General features: G+C 35.7%; 1 protein-coding gene across 2 annotated transcripts; it reads left to right on the top strand.

The window, feature by feature from the left end:
- Positions 1–352: 352 nt before the first annotated feature.
- Positions 353–23,791, top strand: LOC107592763 (grainyhead-like protein 1 homolog). Of its 2 annotated transcripts, none has more exons than XM_016282314.1 (15): positions 353–525; positions 2,463–2,649; positions 3,121–3,194; positions 4,090–4,426; positions 4,893–4,975; positions 5,236–5,392; positions 6,107–6,218; positions 7,484–7,578; positions 10,371–10,617; positions 10,749–10,879; positions 13,304–13,332; positions 13,624–13,709; positions 17,409–17,494; positions 22,020–22,084; positions 22,561–23,791. In XM_016282314.1, the coding sequence occupies exons 1-15, from the start codon at positions 506–508 to the stop codon at positions 22,673–22,675; spliced, it is 1,824 nt and encodes a 607-aa protein (XP_016137800.1). In that variant the 5' UTR covers positions 353–505; the 3' UTR covers positions 22,676–23,791. The 2 variants fall into 2 exon arrangements, with proteins under 2 accessions (XP_016137800.1, XP_016137801.1); XM_016282315.1 differs by lacking the exon at positions 353–525 and adding an exon at positions 590–991.
- Positions 23,792–25,118: the final 1,327 nt, after the last annotated feature.

Below are 25,118 nucleotides of genomic sequence, written 5' to 3'. Positions count from 1 at the left end.
TTAAACGACTTACAAAAGTAATATTCAATTGTATTAAATTTAAAGGAGTATCCTTTATGGTAAATCTGAATTAGTCATGTTTGCAAAAATTAAAATACTGTCTAAATTACAGTAAAATGTAGCTCTGAACAATTTAAAGGTTATTCAGAAACAAAAACATACTAAGAATTTGCTGTCATGTAGTGCTAAAATAAAAAATCACTACTACACTGTACCATTAATTTCATTGGGTTTTTGTTAAGTTAAACACGCACAGACCATAAGCAATGAGCATTGTTGAATATTAAGCTCCTCCTCTCAGGTGTAATCCAATCCAGTGCCCCGTCACAGGTAAAACCGGCCCCAATTTCTCAGTATATCCAAAAAAGCGAGAAAAGCCAACAAAACCCGTTCTCATACAGGCAATTCTAACACAGCCCTCATCCCATCCTGAAAACGTTGCTCCATACAAGAAGAAGGATCGGATTTACAGTACCAACTAGAAAGTCCAGTTCGACCATAAGAGATGTCACAGGAGCATGACAAGTAAGTTCACCACTGTAGGTCCGTAGTCTACCGAGAGATGATCAACAGAAAATGTGAAGTAAAAAAAGAGTACTATTTACTGCTTAATCTTGGTTCATTTGCTGGAACTGACACAGATTAGCTTCTTCTGTCTGACTTGTCTCAGTAATTCTGGAAATTGTGTCTTACCACGAGGAGTCGGACTGACAGCCGAGAGCCGATTCCGCTACACAGTTGTGCTGTCTGGGCTCTTCAGTTCACCTGTCATGTTCAGACCTGCTTCGGTCACAGGTGTATCTGCACCTGCTGCGGGAGTTACGAGCGCTGCGCTTGATTTGTCAGACTTGCGTGTTATTTGGTTTGTTCGTTTGTATTTTTTGTGTGCACATTTTCCTCGTTTGGAGTGAAATCACATTTGAGCCTAAAGGCTCAATAAGTAAAGGCTTCTTGTAGGTACAGCTGGAAACAACATCTGTGTTTTGGAAAGGTAATAATTGGCGAAACATACTGGCTAAAGGTTTTTAGATAGTAAAACATTGTGTAATTGCCGTAAGTGTATGATTATTTGATCAAGTTAAATGTTGTTATTGTTTTGAAAGAAGAGTTGATTGTAACAGCACACCTGCTTTCTAGGTGTTGGCAATTCCTTCTGAAGAACAGTGTTTAAGCCTTTTGTACATTGTTTAAAACACGCAAATCTAAACTGAATCTGCTACGACCTTTTTGGAAAAGTGTGGGTTTTGTTTTCTTCTCAGAATTGGTTCGCCTGTACTTAAGAACATCAAGAACCAAAGTATACACCCAAAATATTTGCCCGTTGGTGAGCTTTCCACCATGCAAACAGAACTTTGTTGACGACCATCACCATAGCGTAAGCAACGTGAGACCTTGTGTCTGTGAATCCTGAAGAGAAAACTAAAACTCTCCTGTGCTAGTGTTTGGAGTTTGACGGATGTGGCCACAAACGCATCATTAGTAATTTTGCGCTTGGTCGCCTCTTTTGTTTTAGAAGTGGGATTGCGTGTCCACAAGGTTTTATTGTCCCAGGATAACGGATCTATCAGGTTGCAAAGCTAAAATCAAACAGGGAGAAAGAATGGCACAATTAGTTATCAAATTACTCGTAATCCGTTTACGTTAACCAACCTGGATGCAAAGTTTTGTCATAGCAACTCTTTATGGATTCATTCCATTATTAAAGGCTAGAGTGTTGGGTGACAAGAGACTAAAGAGACTAACCATCATCAGGATGAAGACTATCGTGAATAAATTCGAAAAGGCATGTTCTAAGTTTACACTTTAAAACTTGATCATCTTTTTAATTTTTTTTAATTACACTAGATTTTTTCCCCTACCTGACTTAACCTCGTCCTGTTTTTCCCACCCAAGTTAAAAGGTTTAAAGTTGAAAAATAAACTCTACTTTGTCCTTATTTCATTGTCAGATATTTCAACACATAAATACATTTAATGAGCACTGAATGAGAGTATATTCAATCTCTGTAAGCCACCTTTGTCTAAATAATAGATGATGGTACTCAAGAATTACATAACCATGAAGAAAATGCACAGAGAGGCCATAACCGGTTTTCTTAATGAACTTTGTCACAGTCTGTGAAAAGTCACTAGATCTCCTTCAGACACTTTACTGGCCATCTTACTGGAAGAGCCAGTGAAACATGCTGTCAAACGGGAAGCTGCGGTCTGGGCTGAGATTTGTTGTTTGGGCCGGTTTTGTCACAGATCCTGAGATAAAGAAGGCCTTTCACAACAGCCAGCTCTTTTGACAACTTTGACACCAGCAATAATGCCAAAACATCTTCAGATTGCTCAACATCCATCATTTTGTTCCTTTTGACTCTTTGTGTTTACAAATCACACAGCCCGTCTACCTCTGCCTGACGATTCATTTAGCTGTTGTTCTAGTACTGACGACTCTTTCTGAACTGTTCCGCACAGTAAGCGGGCAGTGCTCGTGCTACAGAATGATCCGGCTTACAACCAGCGGCGGCCTTACACAAGTGAGGATGAGGCCTGGAAGTCGTTCCTGGAGAACCCCCTCACAGCCGCCACCAAGGCAATGATGAGCATCAATGGAGATGAAGACAGTGCTGCAGCTCTGGGTTTTCTATACGAATACTACAAGGTAAGACTTGTAGAGATTAACATCAATAATAATAATAATAATAATTTGTAATGCACTTTTTCGCAAACCCAAAATACTGCTATAGCAATAATACACCAAACACAATAAAAATATAAAATGAAATGAATATTAAATATATATTTATATATATAGTTAATATATACATTTAAGTTAAAAAACATTAAATATGTAATAAGTTATATCTTAAAACAGACAAATGGAAACATCATATAATTCTGTTAAAGGGGATGAAAGGAGGAACTTTACACAACAATAACAAAACCTTATTTAATGCTTTTGATAATAATTTGCGATCAAAATAACCAAGTATTAATTTAATGATATCTGACATCCTGTTGCTTCATCAAATGTCACCTAGTATGCTAAATATGTTCATTGACCGATATAATGGGTAAAGCTGATGCTATTGGATGTGGTCAGACTTACATAGAGTTTGTTTACTTTGCCCAGGTGCCGCGGGAAAAGAGAACAATATCCCAGCCAAAGGCTGACGTCCTGGGCTCTGATGTGGATCCCAACAAAAGGTGAAGCTCTCATCAAAGATGCAATAGTGAATGCCGTTTTTCCCATACTGAGAAGATGAGACCCTACTTCATGGTATTTTTTGCTAGGGCTGCAATTAGCTTACTAATCAACAAAAATTAATAAAGAAAACTGTCAGCAACGATTTGTTGGGTCTGTACGCTGAGCACGCTGAAACTACGTCATTGACATCAATGTAAAAAAGTACTAAACTGTTCGAAGCATGAGAGCACTTTATATTAAATGCTTCATCATGCGCGTAGAACTTCATGTTGCCGTCTGAGCGTGCTTTTGTTGTTTAATGCATTTAAGGGGGGTTTCCCCCAGCGCAGATAAAATTGTATCTGTACTTTGTATTTTATTCTTGTTTAAAGCCAAGCAACTATTCACATTTCGCAAAAAAAATAAAAATAAAAATCAAGCAAGCTATTGGTAAAAGATTATGCTTACGCGTAGGGCTGCGCATGCGCGTCAACCAGTAGCGGCACACAACAGCAAAGGAAGGGAGGCTGTAATCCATTTTTAATCACAAAACATTTATTACTATACGTTCCATTTAGGTTACAAAATTCTACATATAAAGCAAGTAATTTGTAAACCAATATCTGTAGAAGGTGACGCTTGATGTGTTTACCTTTTAACATTTAGTAGTTTCATTTTTAAAATATAACGTATTGATTATATTTATTTTTTGTCAGTGTGACTAGGTTCATCTTTGATATTAGGTTTAGACATCCGTGCATTTTGCACATTTTTTTGTGAAGAAGAACAATGTTTGTTGCAGTTAAATGTGCACCTTCTACATTTATCAGTTGTTTGTTAGTAATGAAAAATATTTTTAAAACATTTTATATTGTATATTTTGTTTTTTACATTTTCATTTACATTTTCCAACAGAAACTTGATGACCACTCTCCAAGAGCCATCGCCAGAGAACCGAATCCAGGTTCTGAAAGGAGTAAATATCGTTCTTCCAGGGAACCAGCACACCCAGGACAAGAGAGGCCTTTTCCCCTCACCCGATACTACGGTGACAGTATCCATTGCGCCTGGGCCAAACTACCCAGTGAAGACTGAGGGTCCATCACATGGATTCTCCGTCACAGTCCCCAATCGACACTGCTCAGAACCAGACAATCACACGGTGGTATTCGACCCTCAGCTCCCCCACAACCAGTTCAGTCCAAACACTCAGCCACGCACCCCAGACTCGACCTTCCCAGAGAACCCAGATGTGAGTTCTCACACACACACACACACACGCACATATCTCCTGTCTCCCACCCTCAGACAATACTTCATTTACCTGGTGACTCTAAAGACATTGTTGTATTGAGCCCCCTCCCTATTTTTATTTGAACATGCCAAAATAGCAGCTAGCATGTCATTATGCCATTGTCTCTCTTACACAATAAAGTGCTGTATTTTCCTCTCACATAATAGCCAGGGCCTTTTCTCTCTCTCTTTTGCCCGCTCTCATTCCCGCTCCCTCTGTCTACCTGCTTTTTTTTTTTTTTTTTAAACCTGGAGGGAGGATTTCCTTAGAAATGATAGTTCCACAAAAACCTTGCACACACAGGGAGAGCCGTTTGTTTTTTTCTTTTGCTTTAGCAATCAGCTTTCGCCCACTGACTGAATGAGTGGTGATGTGGTGTTTGCACTAATGCCAGGCCCTCTTGCCCCTCTTTTGTGCGCTACAGGTGTTTGCGTTCCCAAGGGATCTCCATTTAGGCATGGGTCCCATCCCGCAAGAGGACTACGCCACTTTTGACACAGTGTCAGGGTATGTCAAACATAACCTCAGAAAAAACTTCATTCCATTTAAGAGATCAGCTGAGTGTATGCAAATAGCATGAATAGGTCACTGGTGCATCCTCCTGACAGGTGCTCAAGGTCCATGTGTAAATGAATGTCAGCCTACAACAAATATAACAAGCTGCCTCTTCTGTGTAATAGCAAACATGGAAATTGTCATGGGTGTATTTGGTCTGATGGTGCAAATATGTATTAAGTTGTGACCCCTTTTTTGTGTTTGGTCAACAGTAATAATTTTGAATACACATTAGATGCCTCCAAGTCTCTCAGACAGAAATCTGGTGATGGCACAATGACATACCTCAACAAGGGACAGTTCTATCCCATCACCCTCAGGGAAACCGACAATGGCAAACTGCTGCATGGCCCCATCTGTAAAGTCAGGGTAAGAAGAGTATATTGAAAAAAATTATTATATTTATTTATTTATTTTATTTGACCCTCTAGCACTCTCTATTCTAATTCTATTTTACCTAGTTGTTTTCTTTTTTTATTAAAACCCTTTAAGACATACACTCTATTTGTTTGCTAACTGCTTGTTTTCTATATAAAAAAGACCTCTAACACTAGCTTTCTCTATTCTTTTTCTATTCTATTCTATCTATCTGTCTTCTTTTTATCTATTATATAATTAACAAAAAAAAACTTGCTAGGCTACCTGAGACTTGTCATAGCAATTGCTCTTTTGTTGATTCTGATTGCTTCCATTGTCCTCATGTGTAAGTCACTTTGGATAAAAGTGTCTACTAAATGTAAATATATATATTCCATGTTCCAAATGTGGAACATGGAACAGGTCCATTGTTAACTTCCACATCCACTAATAATTGCTTTTTGCCAGTTGGTTAAAAGTAATTTCAAAAATGAAATTACATTTTCTAGTATCATTTGTTAGCGGATGCCATTTGATAATTTCTTATCTAATGTAATGACATTCATACATCTTTGTGTGTAGCTTACTGTAAGTGTCCAGATACTGTCCAGTGAAATTAGTATGTAAGTGTGTAAATACTTCCTGTACCACTGAACGTACGAGTACTTGTTTGAGAGTGTGTGTACATTAATAGAAAACAGTAACAAACACTATGTTGTTTTTCAGAGTGTTGTGATGGTAGTGTTCGGAGAAGAGAAATCCAGAGATGACCAACTCAAGCACTGGAAATACTGGCACTCAAGACAGCACACGGCCAAGCAGAGATGCATTGATATTGGTGAGAAGTCTTTGTCTAGGGGTATCAGTACACTCACTGATCTCACTCATACTTTCATGTCTCTTTGATTATCTGGGTCCAGTGTAGTTCAGGGTGGAGTAATGCATACAGATAGCAAACAGGCATACAGACAAAGTGGATGCGGGGGGCTGCAGGAGGGGACAAGACAATAGGTCAAGGGGAGATCCATAAATGACCTCCACAGTGAACACAACAAATAAAAGATGAGCACTGTAAAACATGAAAGGGTACACAACATTATCTTGCTTTCAATGAATGTCAACTTCTGAGGGAAAATACCCTTTATGACTTAAAGGGATAGTTCACCCCAAAAAATGAAAATTCTGTCAACATATACTCACCCTTAATGTTGTTCCAAACCTGTAAGAGTTTCTTACATAAAATAAGATATTTTGAAGAATGTTGATAACTAAAGAGTTGACTGTAGCCATTCACTTCCATAGTATGGAAAATACTGAGGAAGTCAATGGCTACCATCAACTGAGTAAATGATAACATACATTTTTATTTTTGGGTGGACTATCCCTTTAATGTCATAATATTATATTAGTAAAGTAGGTTACACTTTACTTGAAGGGGTGTGCATAAGACTGACATGACACCTTCATAATCATGACATGACACCTACATAATCAAGACATGACACATGTCATGAATATGAAGGTTTTTTATGCATGTTTATGACAACTGTCATTAAGTGTCATTCGCTCAGTTATGTAATTTTTAATGCAAAGATGACATTGTTTGAGATGTATTTGTTATGGGCCGCTCAGTTATGTAATTTTTGGGGTAGGGTTAGGTTAGGGTAAGGTCAAATAATGTCATATTTGCATTAAAAATGACATAACTGAGTGAATGACACTTAATGACAGTTGTCATAAACATGCATAAAAAACCTTCATATTCATGACATGTGTCATGTCTTGATTATGTAGGTGTCATGTCATGATTATGAAGGTGTCATGTCAGTCTTATGCACACCCCTTCAAGTAAAGTGTTACCGTAAAGTACAACATATGTAACAAGCCTTGATTAACTAGTTATGTTTAACTGTCTTGATTTGATCTAAAAAGTCCATTAACATTTAGTTATAGTCTATGATAGTCACTTCTGCCTGTGTTATTGATTTCAACTTATGATACAACCAAAATATTCCATTCCCCATTTATCCATTCTCTTACAAAATGTAAATCATCCACTTGTCTGTCTAGACTCATTAATCAAGCCTCTCTTGTCTCCCACAGCGGACTACAAAGAAAGTTTCAACACCATCAGCAATATTGAGGAGATTTCATATAATGCCATTTCATTCACATGGGACATCAGCGAGGAAGCAAAGGTAAAGACATTTTAGGGCATTTCTAATGTTTGCATAGTGAAAACGTGTAATTAATAAACAACATTATTGCTCTTTTAATTTGATTTGCCTCTTGACATCTGTTAAAAAAAGTGACTTTCTGTTGAAAAGCTTTAGAGTGTAAAGGTGAATAAAAGCAAACATCTTTTTTAAATTAGTTTCCATGTGGTATGTATTTTTGGTATGCAGATAAAGGATCTTAAAATAGACATGACCTTTTAGGAAAAGTATGACTAACATGAAGATTTACACTCAAAATACAATAGACCATATGCATAACTTTTAGAGTACATAAAAAAGGCAACAAAAACAAAGTGTGCTGTATCCCGAGAAACATTAAGAAATATCCTAAGAAAGTGTGAAGAAGGGGCTTTCCGAGATTTGTTTAGTTACTTGAGCTGGGCATTGGTGTTTTCTAACATTGGCCAATACCTTGACTTCATTTTTTTTAAAGCCGAAGATGCTGGGCTGATGTAGATATTTGTTGTTTCAGTGAGATTAGGTGTATGTGAATGCTGAAATGATTAGTTCTCAGATCGTTAGGCCTGACAGCCCTATTTATTTTCGTGCTGAACTGATGGGTTTATGGGGAGACGCGCCCAACAATGGCATCAAGAATGAGGAAACTCTGATGGGGGAGCAGTGAGCACTGACAGCTAATGGAATCCTGTTTGACGAGTATGTCGAGACTAGTCGGGTTAAACCCGTCGCAAAGTGACAAACAAATTTTGGTTAAAGTCCTCTGCCTCATTCTGATTAATTTTGATTTTCATGTTGTTTTCTGAACAGATCTGAAGCAGATCTGTCTGAGAAATAGTCCTTGTTGTGTATCCATGTAATTATAGTTCTAATTAGTCACATTAAAGTAAATAATCCAAAGTTTAAAAATTGAAATAGGGTATTTTTTGCAGTGAGCAGTGTTGTCCTATAACCAGGATGCAGATCATAAGATAAGCCCGGCGCTGTAGGATACTCATCCGTGTGCACAGTCTCCTGTGTGCCGACTGTTTGCAGTGTTACATGTGGGAGTGGTTTGGATTCTGTGTGCTTGGGAAAGACAGAGAAAAAACAGAAAGTGGAGAGGGAGAAAGGGCAAGACCCTGAGAGCGTTGGAAAAGGACGGTTGGAATGGATTTGTTGCGCTCTCTAGCGGACTTTTTGAGAAATGACAAGCATTGAGTGAATGCTTGTGCAAATATTTGATGATTGATTAGTTGAAAGACCATTTGTTTGTAATTCTTATTCTTATTTAGTCTCAGGCCTTTTGTTAATAATCTATTATTATGTAAGATGCTGTATTGTCATTGAATAAAGTAAATTTTGCTTTGGTAGGAATAAACAGATGCTGTTTAAGAGTTGTACATATACACAACCATTCAAAAGTTTAGGGTCAGTAAGATTTTTTTTTAAAGAAAATAATACTTTTGTTCAGTGAGGATGCATTAAATTTAATTAAATTGATCAAAAGTTACAGTAAAGACTTTCACATTGTAACAAAGAAAATGTCTACTTTATATCCATCAAAGAATCCTGAAAAAAATGTATCACTACTAGGCTATAACTGTTTTTTTTCAGTGTAAATTAGCTATAAACATGTTGCACACTTCATATGGAGTATTTCCAGAAACATTAATATAGACGAAACAGACCCTGAGAGCGTTGGAAAAGGACGGTTGGAATGGATTTGTTGCGCTCTCTAGCGGACTTTTTGAGAAATGACAAGCATTGAGTGAATGCTTGTGCAAATATTTGATGATTGATTAGTTGAAAGACCATTTGTTTGTAATTCTTATTCTTATTTAGTCTCAGGCCTTTTGTTAATAATCTATTATTATGTAAGATGCTGTATTGTCATTGAATAAAGTAAATTTTGCTTTGGTAGGAATAAACAGATGCTGTTTAAGAGTTGTACATATACACAACCATTCAAAAGTTTAGGGTCAGTAAGATTTTTTTTTAAAGAAAATAATACTTTTGTTCAGTGAGGATGCATTAAATTAAATTAAATTGATCAAAAGTTACAGTAAAGACTTTCACATTGTAACAAAGAAAATGTCTACTTTATATCCATCAAAGAATCCTGAAAAAAATGTATCACTACTAGGCTATAACTGTTTTTTTTTCAGTGTAAATTAGCTATAAACATGTTGCACACTTCATATGGAGGATTTCCAGAAACATTAATATAGACGAAACAGTAATAAGTAACTAATATTTAAAATTTCACAGTTTTAATTAGATTATTTCATTATATAATATATTAAGTTTGTTTTATAGACCATGATGTAACAGCAGTTCCAGAGTGCTGGAAATGAACCCAAAGTCTAAAAACAATATGTGCTGTAATTCTAATCTATTTTCAAAAGGGGGCGACAAACAACACAGATAATGGCATCACAGTCTGGTGTTCCCAGATTCACCTCGTGCATTTACAGAAAACAGTATTCATAAGTTCAAAACAAGCAAAGCTACCCACACAGTGAATGAAGTTCAAGACTAAAAAAGCAATAAAGAAGTAGTTATTTCAATTCACTGCATTTTAACATTTTACTATTTTTATTTTTTTGAAAAAATTCTGGAAGAAAAAACATATATCATTTTTTTTTTTGGACTAGTAAGAATGAATATTCAGTGTGAATTTAGCTTTTTTTACTTTACACAACTGAAATAATTTAAGTTGAACTGAGCATAACAATACTCTTTATTTCCAAGGATCAATTTGTAACAAATGATGGCCACATGGCATTTAATTGTTCCCTCTCTTCCCTCGTTAGATCTTCATCTCAGTGAACTGTCTGAGCACAGACTTCTCCTCTCAGAAGGGAGTGAAGGGCCTACCGCTCAACCTACAGATCGACACCTACAGCTACAACAACCGCAGCAATAAGCCTATCCACCGCGCTTACTGCCAGATTAAGGTCTTCTGCGACAAGGGTGCAGAGCGCAAGATCCGTGATGAGGAGAGGAAACAGTCCCGTAGGAAGGGCAAATGCCCTGAAGTCAACACTCCTTTGGGAAATTGTAAGCACAGCTTCAGGTTTTTACTTTGACGTGTAGATTTAACTGACATGATGGTGCTTCGTAGTAAAAATGTGCGACTAGAGTTCCAGTAAGAGGTGTTTTTCACACTGTCCTTGCCCCATTTTTCCCAGTTGGGCCAGATGTCAAGGTTCCCCTTCTGCACAAGCGCAGCGACATCACCATCTTCAAGACAATGATGGACTTCGAGACGCAGCCTGTTCTTTTCATCCCCGACATCCATTTCTCCACCTTCCAGCGTCATGTGAGTACACTTTGTGCACAACTTTTTTTAATTTCATAATTACAAATATCAGATATACAGTAAAAGTTTGTAAGTTTCAAATGACCTCTTTGAAACAATTGGGGGTCAATAAGTGCATATCAGCTTTATAGACCCGCCCCGTAAACAAATCTAAAAAGATTATGATATTTGCTGCTTTATGAAACTCAAATGCACTGTGCTCTACAAGTATACAGCCGCTAGACATGTAGATTATGCAGTGTGTGTTATGACACATTGCATGTGAGCACTGGTGAGAAGATACGAGAATATACGATAATGTATTTTTGCAGAATGTGAGCACAATCATATAGTTTAGGTTGATTTTGAGCTCAGTAACTCTCCAGTTTCTGGGTTACTTCTGCATGGCACTAAACTTGCAGCTTTTGCATTAGCAATCCAGAATCTTTTCTGTTAGGCTTTGCCAGAGATGGTTCAGTCTGAGAAAAATGAATGAAATCATAAAATGCTGGTGCAAGATTGGGGTAATGGGAAAAAAGATAGAGCAACCTGACTTTTGTTTGAACAGTTTATCACCTTTTCCCATTAAAATAAAATAAATTCAAAAAATATATTATAATTTTTTTTTATGAAATAATAATATATATCTACATTAAACTTTAATTTTTCCCTTTCATATTTTTTAATAGTTTTGTCTGACTTAGTCAAAGCTCAATGAATTTTACTTTATTTTTATTTACATTAAATTAAGAAAAGTAATTAAGTATCAAGTATATGTAATTAAGTATATGTATTAAAACCTATTAAACATATATAATGCTCTTGGGAGTGTTAAAAAAAAATCTGTTTAAGATTATGATTTGTGGTCTCTGGCAAAAAGTATTAATTATCTATGTGCCAGTGCCTCTGTGATGAAGCCTCCTAGCAGAAATGTTCCATATGATCATTTACATATAAGTGGCTGTAGGTAAAAGCATATTGACATTATCATTTCAGTGCTCTTTATTGCTTGTGTGAGTGCAGACTGCTGAAACATGTCACGGAAACAGCAGATTGTCGTTGGGTCACGGTGACCAGAATGATGCAGTCAGTTGGAAGGAATACAGTCATTTCTCACGGTTATGAAATCTGCCATTTATGGCATGGGATTGGCTGTTATCAGAGGGTTCTTGGCAAGGGATCACATCTAAAGCCCACGCGTGGTTTCTTAACAAATCAAAACATGCATAATTTACCCCGCCAACTTTGTTCAGCATACCATTCCGGTCATAAACATCAATGGTACCCATCACTGACTCACATGTCTTAGACCTGGAAGTTATTTTTTAAATCAGTTCAGTTTCTTGGTAGAAACCTTTGACTCAAAAACCTGGTCACCTATACAACTAAAATCACATGACACACAGGAGAGCAAATGTTAGATAGTGTCCTGTCTAACATAACCTTTGATCATCAGTTAGTTATGTGACATTGAAACCCAGAGTATATCTAGATCCAAAAATAAACCCTCTGGCTATTTACTTTTCACTAAAATCACACGCAAAAAGAATAAGAAAAGTGAACTTTGCCATACTTTCTAGTGCCACACAAACGAAGCGAGTCCAGAGCTGTGGAAAGATGTGCTTTTATGTGCTTATACATCGGTGTTGATTCAAATGTTCTTGCTATTGTTCTGAATGGTCAGATTTTACTCTGGGGGTCTTTTGTGATGAGTTTACACTGCAGTATGTAGGACTTTGAGCAAAAAAAAAAAAAAGTTGGTCTCAATTTACAAGCGCATAATTAATCATCCCAAGTAGGTTAACCGTGTTAGCATGTGTTCATGGTTTAACCCAGGGGTCTTCAACAGGGGGTCTGCGGTCATCCTGCAGGGGATCTGGAAATTGTTGTTTCATCTTAAACAGATTTTTGCAGCAAACAAAATGAAGCAGTTCAGCTGAATGTTTATTTCTCCTCCAACAATAAAATACATCCAGTAAAATTTAAATATAATGTTTTTAATGACTTTTAAATGTGAGCTTCATGGCAAAGTACGTAAATATCCTGAAATATTATTACAATTGAAAACTTTAAAATGTAATGTATTCCTGTGATGGCAAAGCTGAATTTTCAGTAGCATTCGTTACTCCAGTCTTGAGTGTCACATGATCCTTCAGAAATCATTCTAATATGCAGATTTGGTGCTCACAAATATTTATTATTATTATCAATGTTGAACAGTTGTGCTGCTTAATATTATTAATATAATGTAAATGATTTGAGAGGTCCAAATCATGAACTGAAAGACTTTTAACACTGGCACTTGAACCAACTGAAAATTTTCAGTGCAACATTTTTACAGTGCATGGGGCTCTTGGCCTGAAAAATGACCCCCTTTTTCTGAAATATTAAAGGTATTTGTTAATGAATGTTATTTAGCTTCTTTTGTGGCTTTTCTCATTGCAGCCTTTCTCTCCGGAGGACTCAGAGGAGGGGTGAGTTTCTGTCTTTTGCCTACTTTGTGCTCATTTATGTCAGCAATGTTTGTTCAAGACTGGGGAGGGTTTCGAATGTGCATTATTAGAGCAATACGGCCATTAGCTCTGCCCTGAAGCCCTGCTCCCTGTACAGCGCTTCCAGGAAATGTGCAGGTGCTCTTTGTGTCATGGGTAATGATGTACTTGTTAGTGCCTTTTTTTCAATAGGGATGGAGGTTTTCTCAGAACTACACTCATCTGCTGCATCTTTCTCATCGTCTCCTCTCTCTTCCTTCTTTCAATGTTCAGCTCAGCTATGAAGAGATTACCTTACTCCGAGGAGGAGTTTGGATCACCTCCCAATAAGCTGGCAAGGATGGATGAGCCCAAAAGAGGTGTGTTTTAACTGGAACTGGGTTATATGTCATTTGTTTTGTCCCTGCTGTGAATGAGACAGATTTTTGGGGTATTTTTGTGTTTATTTCAGTATTGTTGGCGCTGTAAGTATCGGCACTGTTATGGTGCAAAGCCATTTGGTTGCTTGTGAGTAACCACACAAAAAAACATCCTAATTCAAAACACATTTGCTCTGTTCCAAAATCGAGTGAGCTGCCTATGAAGGATATCTCCTAAGATGTTGTTTTTGACTAACTCTAAGGCAATATCACATGTATCCTTCATGGAAAAGACAATCCCATGATGCACTACAGTATGCCCAGTAAAAATAAAAAATCAAGATGGCAGACTTTCTGAGAGAAATGTTGGTTTTAAATATATGCTGCGTTCAAGTCATGCTGTAATTACCGTAATTATGAGATGACAACTCGTGATGTTCTACTCTGAGGTGTTCATGTCCACGAACTAGGAATTATGTGTTTCTGTGGCAACACTATCAATGCCAAAATGAATTTGCAACAGTCAGGGGGTACAGCAGTCACATGATGCAAGTCACAGCTCTCAGAAAATTCAGAGTTTACAAGTTGCAATTACAAGTTCTATGAGGACTTCAATGCTTTTTACAAGTCAGAAACTCGTAATTACAGTAATTCTGACATGATGTGAACAGTACTGAAAAGAATTCATAAAATAGTATAACATATTTTTAATTTTAATATAAAATTTAAATCTACATATAATAATAATAATAGATATTTAATAATTGTAAATTGTAAACAATTGTAAACAAACAAATTGTGAAAATAACTGTTAACATATAATAATAATAATAATATTTTAAAAATATATATGTTTTATTTATATTCATATTAATTATATATAAATAGTTTTTTTAAATTATTATTTTACCCAGTATGTGTGCTATGTCATTTATTTTATATTTTTTAGAATGTTAATTAGCTTAGCAACATGCTGTTATTAAACTTTATTGAAATCAGTTGTGCAAGTTTACAAGTTCTATGAGGATGTGGATGTTTTTTACAAGTTGGAATCTCATAATTCCGACATGGCGTGAATGCACCTATATTTACATTTCATGCAGTACTGAAGAGTATCCATAAAATAATATAATTAAAATTATTTTGAATAATTGTAAAAAATATAATAATGATAATAACGATAATAATATATAATGTAATTAAAATAATAATATATAACTTCATTTGATTTAACACTAATATCTATTTTTATATAAAAATTATTGTTTTAAATTGAGATTATTATTATTATTATTTATAATAATAATAATAATTTTTTTTTATTTTATTTGTTCTTTATTTTGATTATTTCACCCCGTATTTGTGTGTGCTACAGCATGTCATTAATTTTATGTGTATTGTAATATTAATTAGCTTAGCAACATGCTCATGCCAACCCAGGCTCGTAGGAAATACTCATGCTCATGGATTTGCTCAACTTTTGTTTTTTAATTAATTGCGTGTGTGGGGCACTGTTTACGTGATGTGTGGAGTCACTCTGTACAGTGTTCCAGATCGGTCACTTGTGAGGTCCCATGATGTTAGGATGCTGCCTTAGAAGGCAGTTGCCTTTGTGGGTAATAGGCAGTGATTCAGCTGACTAGGTTTTGGAACAGAGTTATTGTTTGTACACGGATAGGTCCTAATTATAAACTATAGCATGCCTCAACATTTCAGTGGCAATCACTGCTGCTTAGATCACTTTAAAGGGGTCATATGATGCGATTTAAATTTTTCCTTTCTCTTTGGAGTGTTACAAGCTCTTGGTGCATGCAGAAGATCTGTGAAGTTGCAAAGACTAAAGTCTCAAATCCAAAGAGATATGCTTTATAAAAGTTAAGAGTCAGCCACGCCTACCTAAAATGGCTCATTCTAACACGCCCCCACATATCTACGTCACTATGTGGGAAGATTTGCATAACGCCGCTCAAATGTTCACGTAAAGAAAAAAGGGGTAACTTTTATTCTCGCTGTAGTATTGTTGTTGCCGCCGCCATGTCGTGAAGGCGCTGTGTGTTTCGTTTTGAAAGCGAAACTACATTGTTTGGTCTTCCAAAAGAGGACGATATCTGCTTCGTCATGCCTGGAGCTGATCCGTGCTGGTTGCTGAGGAAATACAACAACTTTGCGCTGTGGATCACCGGAACGGCTTTCACCGTAGATGAAGCAGAGTCCAGCCCGGAGTCGTCACATGTGGTTGCCGCAAGCCTCCTTCATCGAATCCGCCGGTGCTCACTCTAGCCCTCCGGCCGTTCCTCACTCTAGCCCCCGGCCTCTGCTCACTCTAGGCCGCCGCCGCTCACTCTAGGCCACCGTGTGTGACTCTGTGTTTCGTTGTGAAAGCGAAACTACTTTGTTTGACCTTCCAAAAATGGACACGACTAGAAAGTTAAGTTAAGTTGTATTTACAACACTGTTCCAGAACACTTCAACCGAAATATTCAGATGTGTGCAGCACATTTTATGGAGGACCGTTTCCTGATCCTGGTAGAGTAGACTACAATGCCGGACTGTAAGTACGTTTTTTATGTTTAAAGAGTTTTTATATTTAAAGCGAGTTTTTTGGGCAGTGTAGAGTAGCGCTTGTTGTTTGTAATTTCTCCGATCACAAATGCAGACATGGTTTTATGTTTACGCGGCGCGATGCAACGCGTAAAAAGACAGTATAAGCCATTATAATCCATGTCCCCACTGGATGCAACGAATGCCTCCTTTATAATGGGTTTTCATGTTTTTGAATCATCGCTCCGGCCTGACAGGGCATCATCACAGTATGGTAGGGGCGTAACATTTCTGTCACACGCTTGAGGTATTCGGCCAATCATAACGCATTGGATAGCTGGCCAATCACAGCACACCTTGCTTTTCAGACCGATGAGCTTTGTAAAAATCGACGCGTTTCAGAAAGGCGGGGCATAGAGGAGAAACAGTAATGTACAGTATGTGGAAAAGAATGTGTTTTTTTTTACCTTAAACCGCATAAACACATTTCATTACACCAGATACACAAAATAATGTTCTTTTTAGCAACATCATATGACCCCTTTAACAAAGGATGCAGAACCAAACATGGGTGGGATTTAGTATATAAAAAATGGAAATTTGCAGGTAATCGAAGGCTGCTAGCCCTCCCAACACGATGCCTTGTCTCTCTGTGGCCATCCTCTGCTTGTTTATCTATCGAATAGCAGTCACGATCAGCCATGTGTGGGAGGGTGCGTGTTTGTGTGGATTTAACCAAACGTCTTGCCAAAGGCAACACGTCGGCTTTGGAATAGAATGTAATGTGTGTAATCTGTGTACTCCGGACTGTCCACATCACTGAACATCCCTTGCTGTAGCTCAGTGTTCCCAGTAATGGCTTGGGATGCTGCCCAGTCCTTCTGGGGTTTTTGGGTGAAAGGGGAGGAGGGGACGGCACCGGTGTTTATAGATATCAGCAGCAACCCCAACTACAGGGAACAGCATGTGAGTCACAAGTTAAAGGCATGCATTAGAAGAGCATATCAAATCTTCTGCCACATGAAAGCCTTGGCAGACGACTTGGACTTTACTTTCTAGTTTATGTTGGTTTCCAAGTCTGACCTCAGTTTCAAGAAAACTGGGCTTGCAGTTTGTGCATGAGTGACCATAGCTGACCACATTTCTCTGCCTTTGCAGTTTTGCTGTATGTGCGCAAGGAGGCAGAGGAAGTGTTTGATGCTCTCATGCTGAAAACTCCCTCTCTAAAAGGCCTGGTGGAAGCGGTGAGTTCACTACTCTTTTCCCAAATGTCCACATTCAACATTATTATTGCCGTTTGCTAAAGCAAGCATCACTATTGATCATATACGGTTAGGAAATGGTGAGCACACATTCCCATTAAGCATTGCGGTGAGCTCAGGCTATAAAATACATCCAATATAGTAGACATTAAAAAGTATCCATAAAAAAAGTGTAAGTAGGTAAAAAAATAAATTCAATAAATAAATAAGTCAGATTTATTTACTAAAATATTTGGTTGTGTTTTTATGCTTATTATGGTATTAGATTAACAACATGCTAACATCAAACTATTGAAATCAATTGCACCAATTAAAGCATTCCCATAATTAAGGATGTAACGATTCACTCAACTCACGATTCGATTCACGATTTTGATTTCACGATTCGATTCACTTTTTTTTTTTAATTATAACTTAAATGTGTCCTTTTATTATTGCTTGGACAAAATACTGTACGTTTCTTTGTGAAATTGAAATATAGACTAACGCTATAATAATATACTAATATAGCACTTGTAAATTATTGCTCTTTTGTTGGTTTTGATTGCTTCTGTTGTCCTCAGTCGCTTTGGATAAAAGTGTTTGCTAAATAACAAAATTTAAATATAATGTAAATGTAAATAACAAAACTAAATTTACATTTGAAAACAAGCCCCAAATCAAATAAATAAGTAACACAAAAAATATATATATCTTCATATAAACAAACTAAGGCTTTGTCTGTGCACTTTCCATGTAAAATTAGAGGCAACCACTGCATTTTAATCTTGATCCAAACAAAGATGCTGCATACATGCAACATGAGCAGTTTTTAATTTCAAAATTTGAAGCAAAAACAATGGTCTGACTTCAGTTTTGTGAAACTATGCAGAAAAAATATCTGCATGAAACAGAAACAGCAGATGAGCTGAATGAGACGCAGATTCACTCTCTGCCAGCAGGTGGCGCTTAAAGCTTTTCCTGGTTTCCGCTGTAAACAAAGCAGCGCTGCACTTATGAACTTTAATGTGCATTATACAGAGGCAAGATAAAAAGAAAAAATACAATCGAAAGACAGTAAGTTCTCCTCAGACATACATTCATATAAACTCCTACACCTAATTGAATCGCGATTTGTTGAGCATCTCAACCGATTTGAATCGTCGCATATTTAAATCGATTTTCAACCGGCTCGCGGTTAATCGTTACATCCCTACCCATAATGCATTGTGAAGAGCTCAGTGTAAAAAAATTAATCCTATACAATTTTCAATAAAATAGTGTAATTAAAAAATATTTGTATTTAGCAGCAACAACAATAATAATAATGTTAAAATTAAGATGCTAAAATAATACAAAATAATAATTCTGGAATTCACGATTTTGATTTCACGATTCGATTCACTTTTTTTTTTTAATTATAACTTAAATGTGTCCTTTTATTATTGCTTGGACAAAATACTGTACGTTTCTTTGTGAAATTGAAATATAGACTAACGCTATAATAATATACTAATATAGCACTTGTAAATTATTGCTCTTTTGTTGGTTTTGATTGCTTCTGTTGTCCTCAGTCGCTTTGGATAAAAGTGTTTGCTAAATAACAAAATTTAAATATAATGTAAATGTAAATAACAAAACTAAATTTACATTTGAAAACAAGCCCCAAATCAAATAAATAAGTAACACAAAAAAATATATATATCTTCATATAAACAAACTAAGGCTTTGTCTGTGCACTTTCCATGTAAAATTAGAGGCAACCACTGCATTTTAATCTTGATCCAAACAAAGATGCTGCATACATGCAACATGAGCAGTTTTTAATTTCAAAATTTGAAGCAAAAACAATGGTCTGACTTCAGTTTTGTGAAACTACAAAAAATATATATATCTTCATATAAACAAACTAAGGCTTTGTCTGTGCACTTTCCATGTAAAATTAGAGGCAACCACTGCATTTTAATCTTGATCCAAACAAAGATGCTGCATACATGCAACATGAGCAGTTTTTAATTTCAAAATTTGAAGCAAAAACAATGGTCTGACTTCAGTTTTGTGAAACTATGCAGAAAAAATATCTGCATGAAACAGAAACAGCAGACGAGCTGAATGAGACGCAGATTCACTCTCTGCCAGCAGGTGGCGCTTAAAGCTTTTCCTGGTTTCCGCTGTAAACAAAGCAGCGCTGCACTTATGAACTTTAATGTGCATTATACAGAGGCAAGATAAAAAGAAAAAATACAATCGAAAGACAGTAAGTTCTCCTCAGACATACATTCATATAAACTCCTACACCTAATTGAATCGCGATTTGTTGAGCATCTCAACCGATTTGAATCGTCGCATATTTAAATCGATTTTCAACCGGCTCGCGGTTAATCGTTACATCCCTACCCATAATGCATTGTGAAGAGCTCAGTGTAAAAAAATTAATCCTATACAATTTTCAATAAAATAGTGTAATTAAAAAATATTTGTATTTAGCAGCAACAACAATAATAATAATGTTAAAATTAAGATGCTAAAATAATACAAAATAATAATTCTGGATTATTTACTAAAATATTTGTGTGTGCTTTGTGTTTTTATGCTTATTATTGTATTATATTAACAACACGCTAACATCAAACTGTGTTGAAATTAATTGCACCATCTAAAGTATTCCCATTATGCATTGTGATGGGCTCAGTGTAAAAAATAAATCCAATAAAATGATCCATAAAATATGTTTTTATCTAACAACAATAATAATGATAAAATTAAGATGCTAAAATAATACGTGTAATAATACTACTAATAATAATACTAATTTAGGTTTAATTATGAAAATATTTTTTGTTATTTGTATTTTTATGCTTAATAATAGACATTTGCATGTGCAACATCAAACTCTATTGAAATCAGTTGAACACCATAAAACATTTCCATAATGCATTGCGATGAGCTCTATAAAAAATAAATCCAATATAGATTATACATGTCAAAGAGTTTTGCCCGTTTATTAAAAATATATATTATTTAATAAAATGTAATAAAAAAATTAACTTATTTAATAAATAAAATATTTATAATAAATGTATAATAAATAAAATAAAATATGTGTTTGTGCTTTGTAAATGTATGCTTGTTAGACTGTTGTTCTGTTAGCTTAGCAACATGCTAACTTAAAACACCATATGACCTGGAATTGATTTCACTTTTTGAAACAATCATTCTTTGAATTTTTCCTTGCCTGATGATAAAACTAATAGCAATGCACTAAAAACACTAGAAGAGTACCTTTGCAATAACTGCATAACTGACCACCTATGACATTAGCGTCATGGTACCGTAATTTGTTCAGACAAGAACCACTCAGATTTCTTTAGGAAATGTAAATCTAATATAACTAATACAGGTTCACTGCCTGTAGTGCAGGGCTATTTAAGGACACAGTCACAGAAAGAATGGGGGAAAACATTCATTTAATGTTCTAAACATTATAACAGTATAATTTTGTTTAGTAAAGCATCGCTTGCACCACACAAACAGACAATAACACACACGAATACTCCTTCCAAGAAAGCTCCCACCCAAAAATTATACATCCCATCCAAACCCACAGCTACGTGTCTAATGCAGCACAGCACCTCCCAGAGAAATTCAGATGCCAGAGAAGTGCACTAACATGTGGCCAGTGCAGAAAAGTCCCTGAAATTAGAGTCTGAAGCTGGGTGATTTAATGGGGGCATTGAGTTGCATAGCAGGAGATCGATTGTCAACAGGCCGTCTGCATTAAAACATTGCAGGAGGCCACAACGAGAATCACGCTGGCTCACAAACACATCCATCTAATAATCACAAAAGCTGGCAAGGGCTAAAGAGGTTCCTGTGACAGGTATAAGAATGTAGTGTGCGTAACACAACGCTAACCAAGCATTGCAACACTCCAGCCAGCTTTGAGAATGGGAAGAGGGAATGTTAGGATAACATCAGGGGGGGTTGGGAAATCATTAAACTGAACCACTCGTATCCCGAAATAAGATGAACTTTGATACTAGTTGGCTTGAAAACTTACTTAGGCCTACAAATGTTCCATTTAATCAGTACATAGTGTTGCATTACTCACCGAATTACTACTTTAAATGGATAGTTCACTCAAACATGAAAATTCTGTCACCATTTGTGGAACACAAAAGAAGACACTTTGATAAATGTCTGTTATCAAATATCTTTGATGAATAAAGATAGTTTATTTTTTATTTTTTAATTGTTTCTTTGAACTGTCTTTTTAAAGGAAGGGACCAGTCTGTGATTTTTAAGATGGATTTGTTTTATTGTAACCACCTTGTATTGAGTAACAGTGTTTCTTTCAGCCATTCTAAAAGTCTAATTATTTAAGTGTACTTGCAAAGAAATACATACACATTTCATTATTATTGTGCTGAGTTGCTTAAAATGATCAATTGCTGTCCTTACTACTATGCAATTAACAACTGCATGTTAATAGACTTAACTTCCTGCTAATGGATTTGCTCTCCACCAGATTTCAGAGAAATATGATGTTCCTCTTGAGAAGATGGGAAAGGTCTGCAAGAAATGCAAGAAAGGGTAAGATTACTTTAAACTAGGGCTGTCAATTGATTACATTTAGGGGCTGTGGTTTGCATTAAATTCATTATTTTTAATTGAATTAATTCAATTTATTTTTTCTAGATTTATATTTTTCATTTATTAATTTTTATTTTTAATGATTATAACTGATGAGTTTAATGAAACAAATTAAATATAAATAAAAAATAAATTAATAAATTAAAAATATAAATCTAGAACTAAAAAATTACACGTTTTTATTCAAATGAATTAAATTACAAAATTCATTTTAGTCATTTATTCTAAGATCGAAAATGTAAAAATAATTGCATAAAATACTAAAAACGTATTTTTATAATGTATTTTTATGAATGTATTTTGTAAATCATTTGACTAAATTACCATGTTAAATTGACAGACCTAATTTAACCATTTGATCAATGATCAGGGGTAAAACTAAACCGCAGTGTCCCTCCATCTCTGGTTCTTTTCAGGATCTTGGTAAACATGGACGACAACATCGTCAAGCACTACTCCAACGAGGACACCTTCCAGATCCAGATTGAGGAAATGGGAGGAATGTTTAAGCTCACGCTGACAGAGATTTGAAGATCCTACAGACTGGTTTACACCAGGCTTCCTGATCTATTAGGACACAACAGATCCCTCAGCAACTCACTGTCATCTTTTAGCATAGTCTAATGAACAGTTGTGGGGTGACCTAATACAGTATATGAGCCTTAAGTACTTTGTGAATTGAGAGTGAAATAATAGAATCGCTCTGATTAATAGCCCTGAGCAGTATTTAGTGAGTACAGTATATTATCTCTTGCTCAGCAACTCTATGAGATGCAGTGTCATAAGCACTGTGTGTACAGTATGTGTGTAACTTTTATTCCCTAGAAAAAAGTCAACATCAATCTAAATTCAACTTTAGACTTCCCCAAAGTCTGTCATTCCTTATATGAACAAATAAGGTCCATACAACAGAGCATCTGATAAATCCTTCAGAAGGCATTTTCAAAATGTGATCCTTAGAGAATCGGTATAAACTTTCTTTGTTTTAACTAAATAACACTAGAGATTTATAAGCACATTATTTTGTATTGCTATGAACTGTGATTTTGTTGAATTTGCAATCAGTGCTAATGTAATTCATGATTGCCAAAGTTACAATATCAGGAAGTGCATGCAAGTATCTTTGAAGACAATCAAATAAATAGTTACATTTTGTTTATTTGGTTACACAGTAACCATTATATGACGCCCCATAAACGAATGTTATTTTGATTCTGCTGACCTCAGTGCACATGCTAAAACTATAATTCATATTTCACTTCTGATTATGCATTCCCCTTTCTAAAAAAATGTTGTTTCTGATTAAATGTACAGCTTTTGATTCATTTTTCTAAATGTAACTGATACACTCTTTGTATCATTTCTTTTGTATATATTTATTAACACTGGGATGGGACTGTTAACAAAGTTTTCTATACGATTTTAAATTTTTACATGGAATCATTCAAAATGATCTATTTATGCAAATGGGAATATTTGTAGTTTGTTGTTAATGTCTGATTTGGATTTAATGTGCATATTTAAGTGTTCTTATACACACAGATATTGTTTTCCTTTACTTCTTAACTATTAGTCAGACATGTTTCCTTTTTGTATCAGATACACATCTGAAGCTCCAATAAAAGCCACTTGGGCCCTTGTATTTTATTTGGCTGTCTGTGTGTCCTGTGGCTTTCAGCTAGCTGTATCCAAAAGAGTTGTCATGGAAACAGGCTGTGCTCCAATAGCCCATCTGTCTGGTGGACAGGAAGTGGGCGGCTAAATAGAGAGTCTCTCAGATCAGTGGCCTCAAATACCCCCTCAGCCTCAGTTCCCCTCTTTTAAGTTCCTTCATGGAGGGAAAAACATCACTCTTCACCAGGAAGGAGGGAGATAGTTGTTTTATTTTATATTTTTATTCCACTTTTTTTTTTTAAATATTTATTTATATCAATATTTTTTCTTTCAATTATGTTCCATATATATTTTTGTATGTATTCTTTTGTACAAAATAATATTTTAATCTTTTTTATTATTTTATGAATTCACAGTATTTCTATCCATTGATTGATTGATTTATTGTAAATATATATTTTTCTGTATTTTAGAATTCCTGCAGCACGCACACACACAAAAAGAATGCCAAAAAATATATATATATTAAAAACAATTTTTTAAAGAGTCCAAGTGGTAAGTGAACTGTTTCTGTGCATGCTAAGCTCTAGAAGTGTAAGTGTGAGAAAAAAATGAGTTAATCTTCATCATGAGCCTCTTCATGAGAGGGCTTCACCATAATGAGACCATAATGAGAGATCTGGTTAGATTTTACTCAGGGACGTTTAGTCACAACAATGCAGTGAGCCATCTGCTTTGTGTTTTACACCTCCATCTCTCTTCCACAATTTTCCATGAACCACCTCTGTCCTCATGCAACATATTGGCTACAACCAATAACCTCCTAGTTGAATTCTCATTGTTTACAGCAGCCAGTAACATGAACCTTCAGAAATCATTCTAATATGCTGATTTGAAAACAGTTGCTGTTCATTTCTGTGGAAACGTGATACTTTTTTTTTTGTCGCAGCATGTTCATAGGTTGGCACTAAAACATCTCATAAAGTACTAGATTTGGCTTCATCCTTACACATACTCAATAATAAATTTAAGAAGGATAAGTGCTTTTTTATAGCATTTATATAAGCTCAAGGCTTTCTAGTGCAGACAGAGCTAAATAAATCCATAAAGATAGTTTTATTTGTTGTTGTAATACTTGATGAACTATAGGCTACTTTGACCCGTAGGAAGTTTGACACACTTAAAATGTTAAAGGGGTCCACACGAAGCCAGAGCTTTTCCTATCCAATCTTTTTTTTCCCCTCGTCTCAAGAAATATCTGCGTCCACACGAAACCGACAAAAAACTATGTAGTATACATGCCAGACCAGCATGTGGCGTTGTAATTCTGCCACAGAGATACACTAAAAACGGAGAAGAC

The sequence above is a fragment of the Sinocyclocheilus grahami genome, unplaced genomic scaffold (genome assembly GCF_001515645.1).
Source record: "Sinocyclocheilus grahami isolate Dianchi unplaced genomic scaffold, SAMN03320097.WGS_v1.1 scaffold158.1, whole genome shotgun sequence".
Taxonomy (NCBI): domain Eukaryota; kingdom Metazoa; phylum Chordata; class Actinopteri; order Cypriniformes; family Cyprinidae; genus Sinocyclocheilus; species Sinocyclocheilus grahami.
The sequence above is the reverse complement of the archived record's forward strand: the minus strand, read 5'-3'. Positions and strand labels throughout refer to the sequence as shown.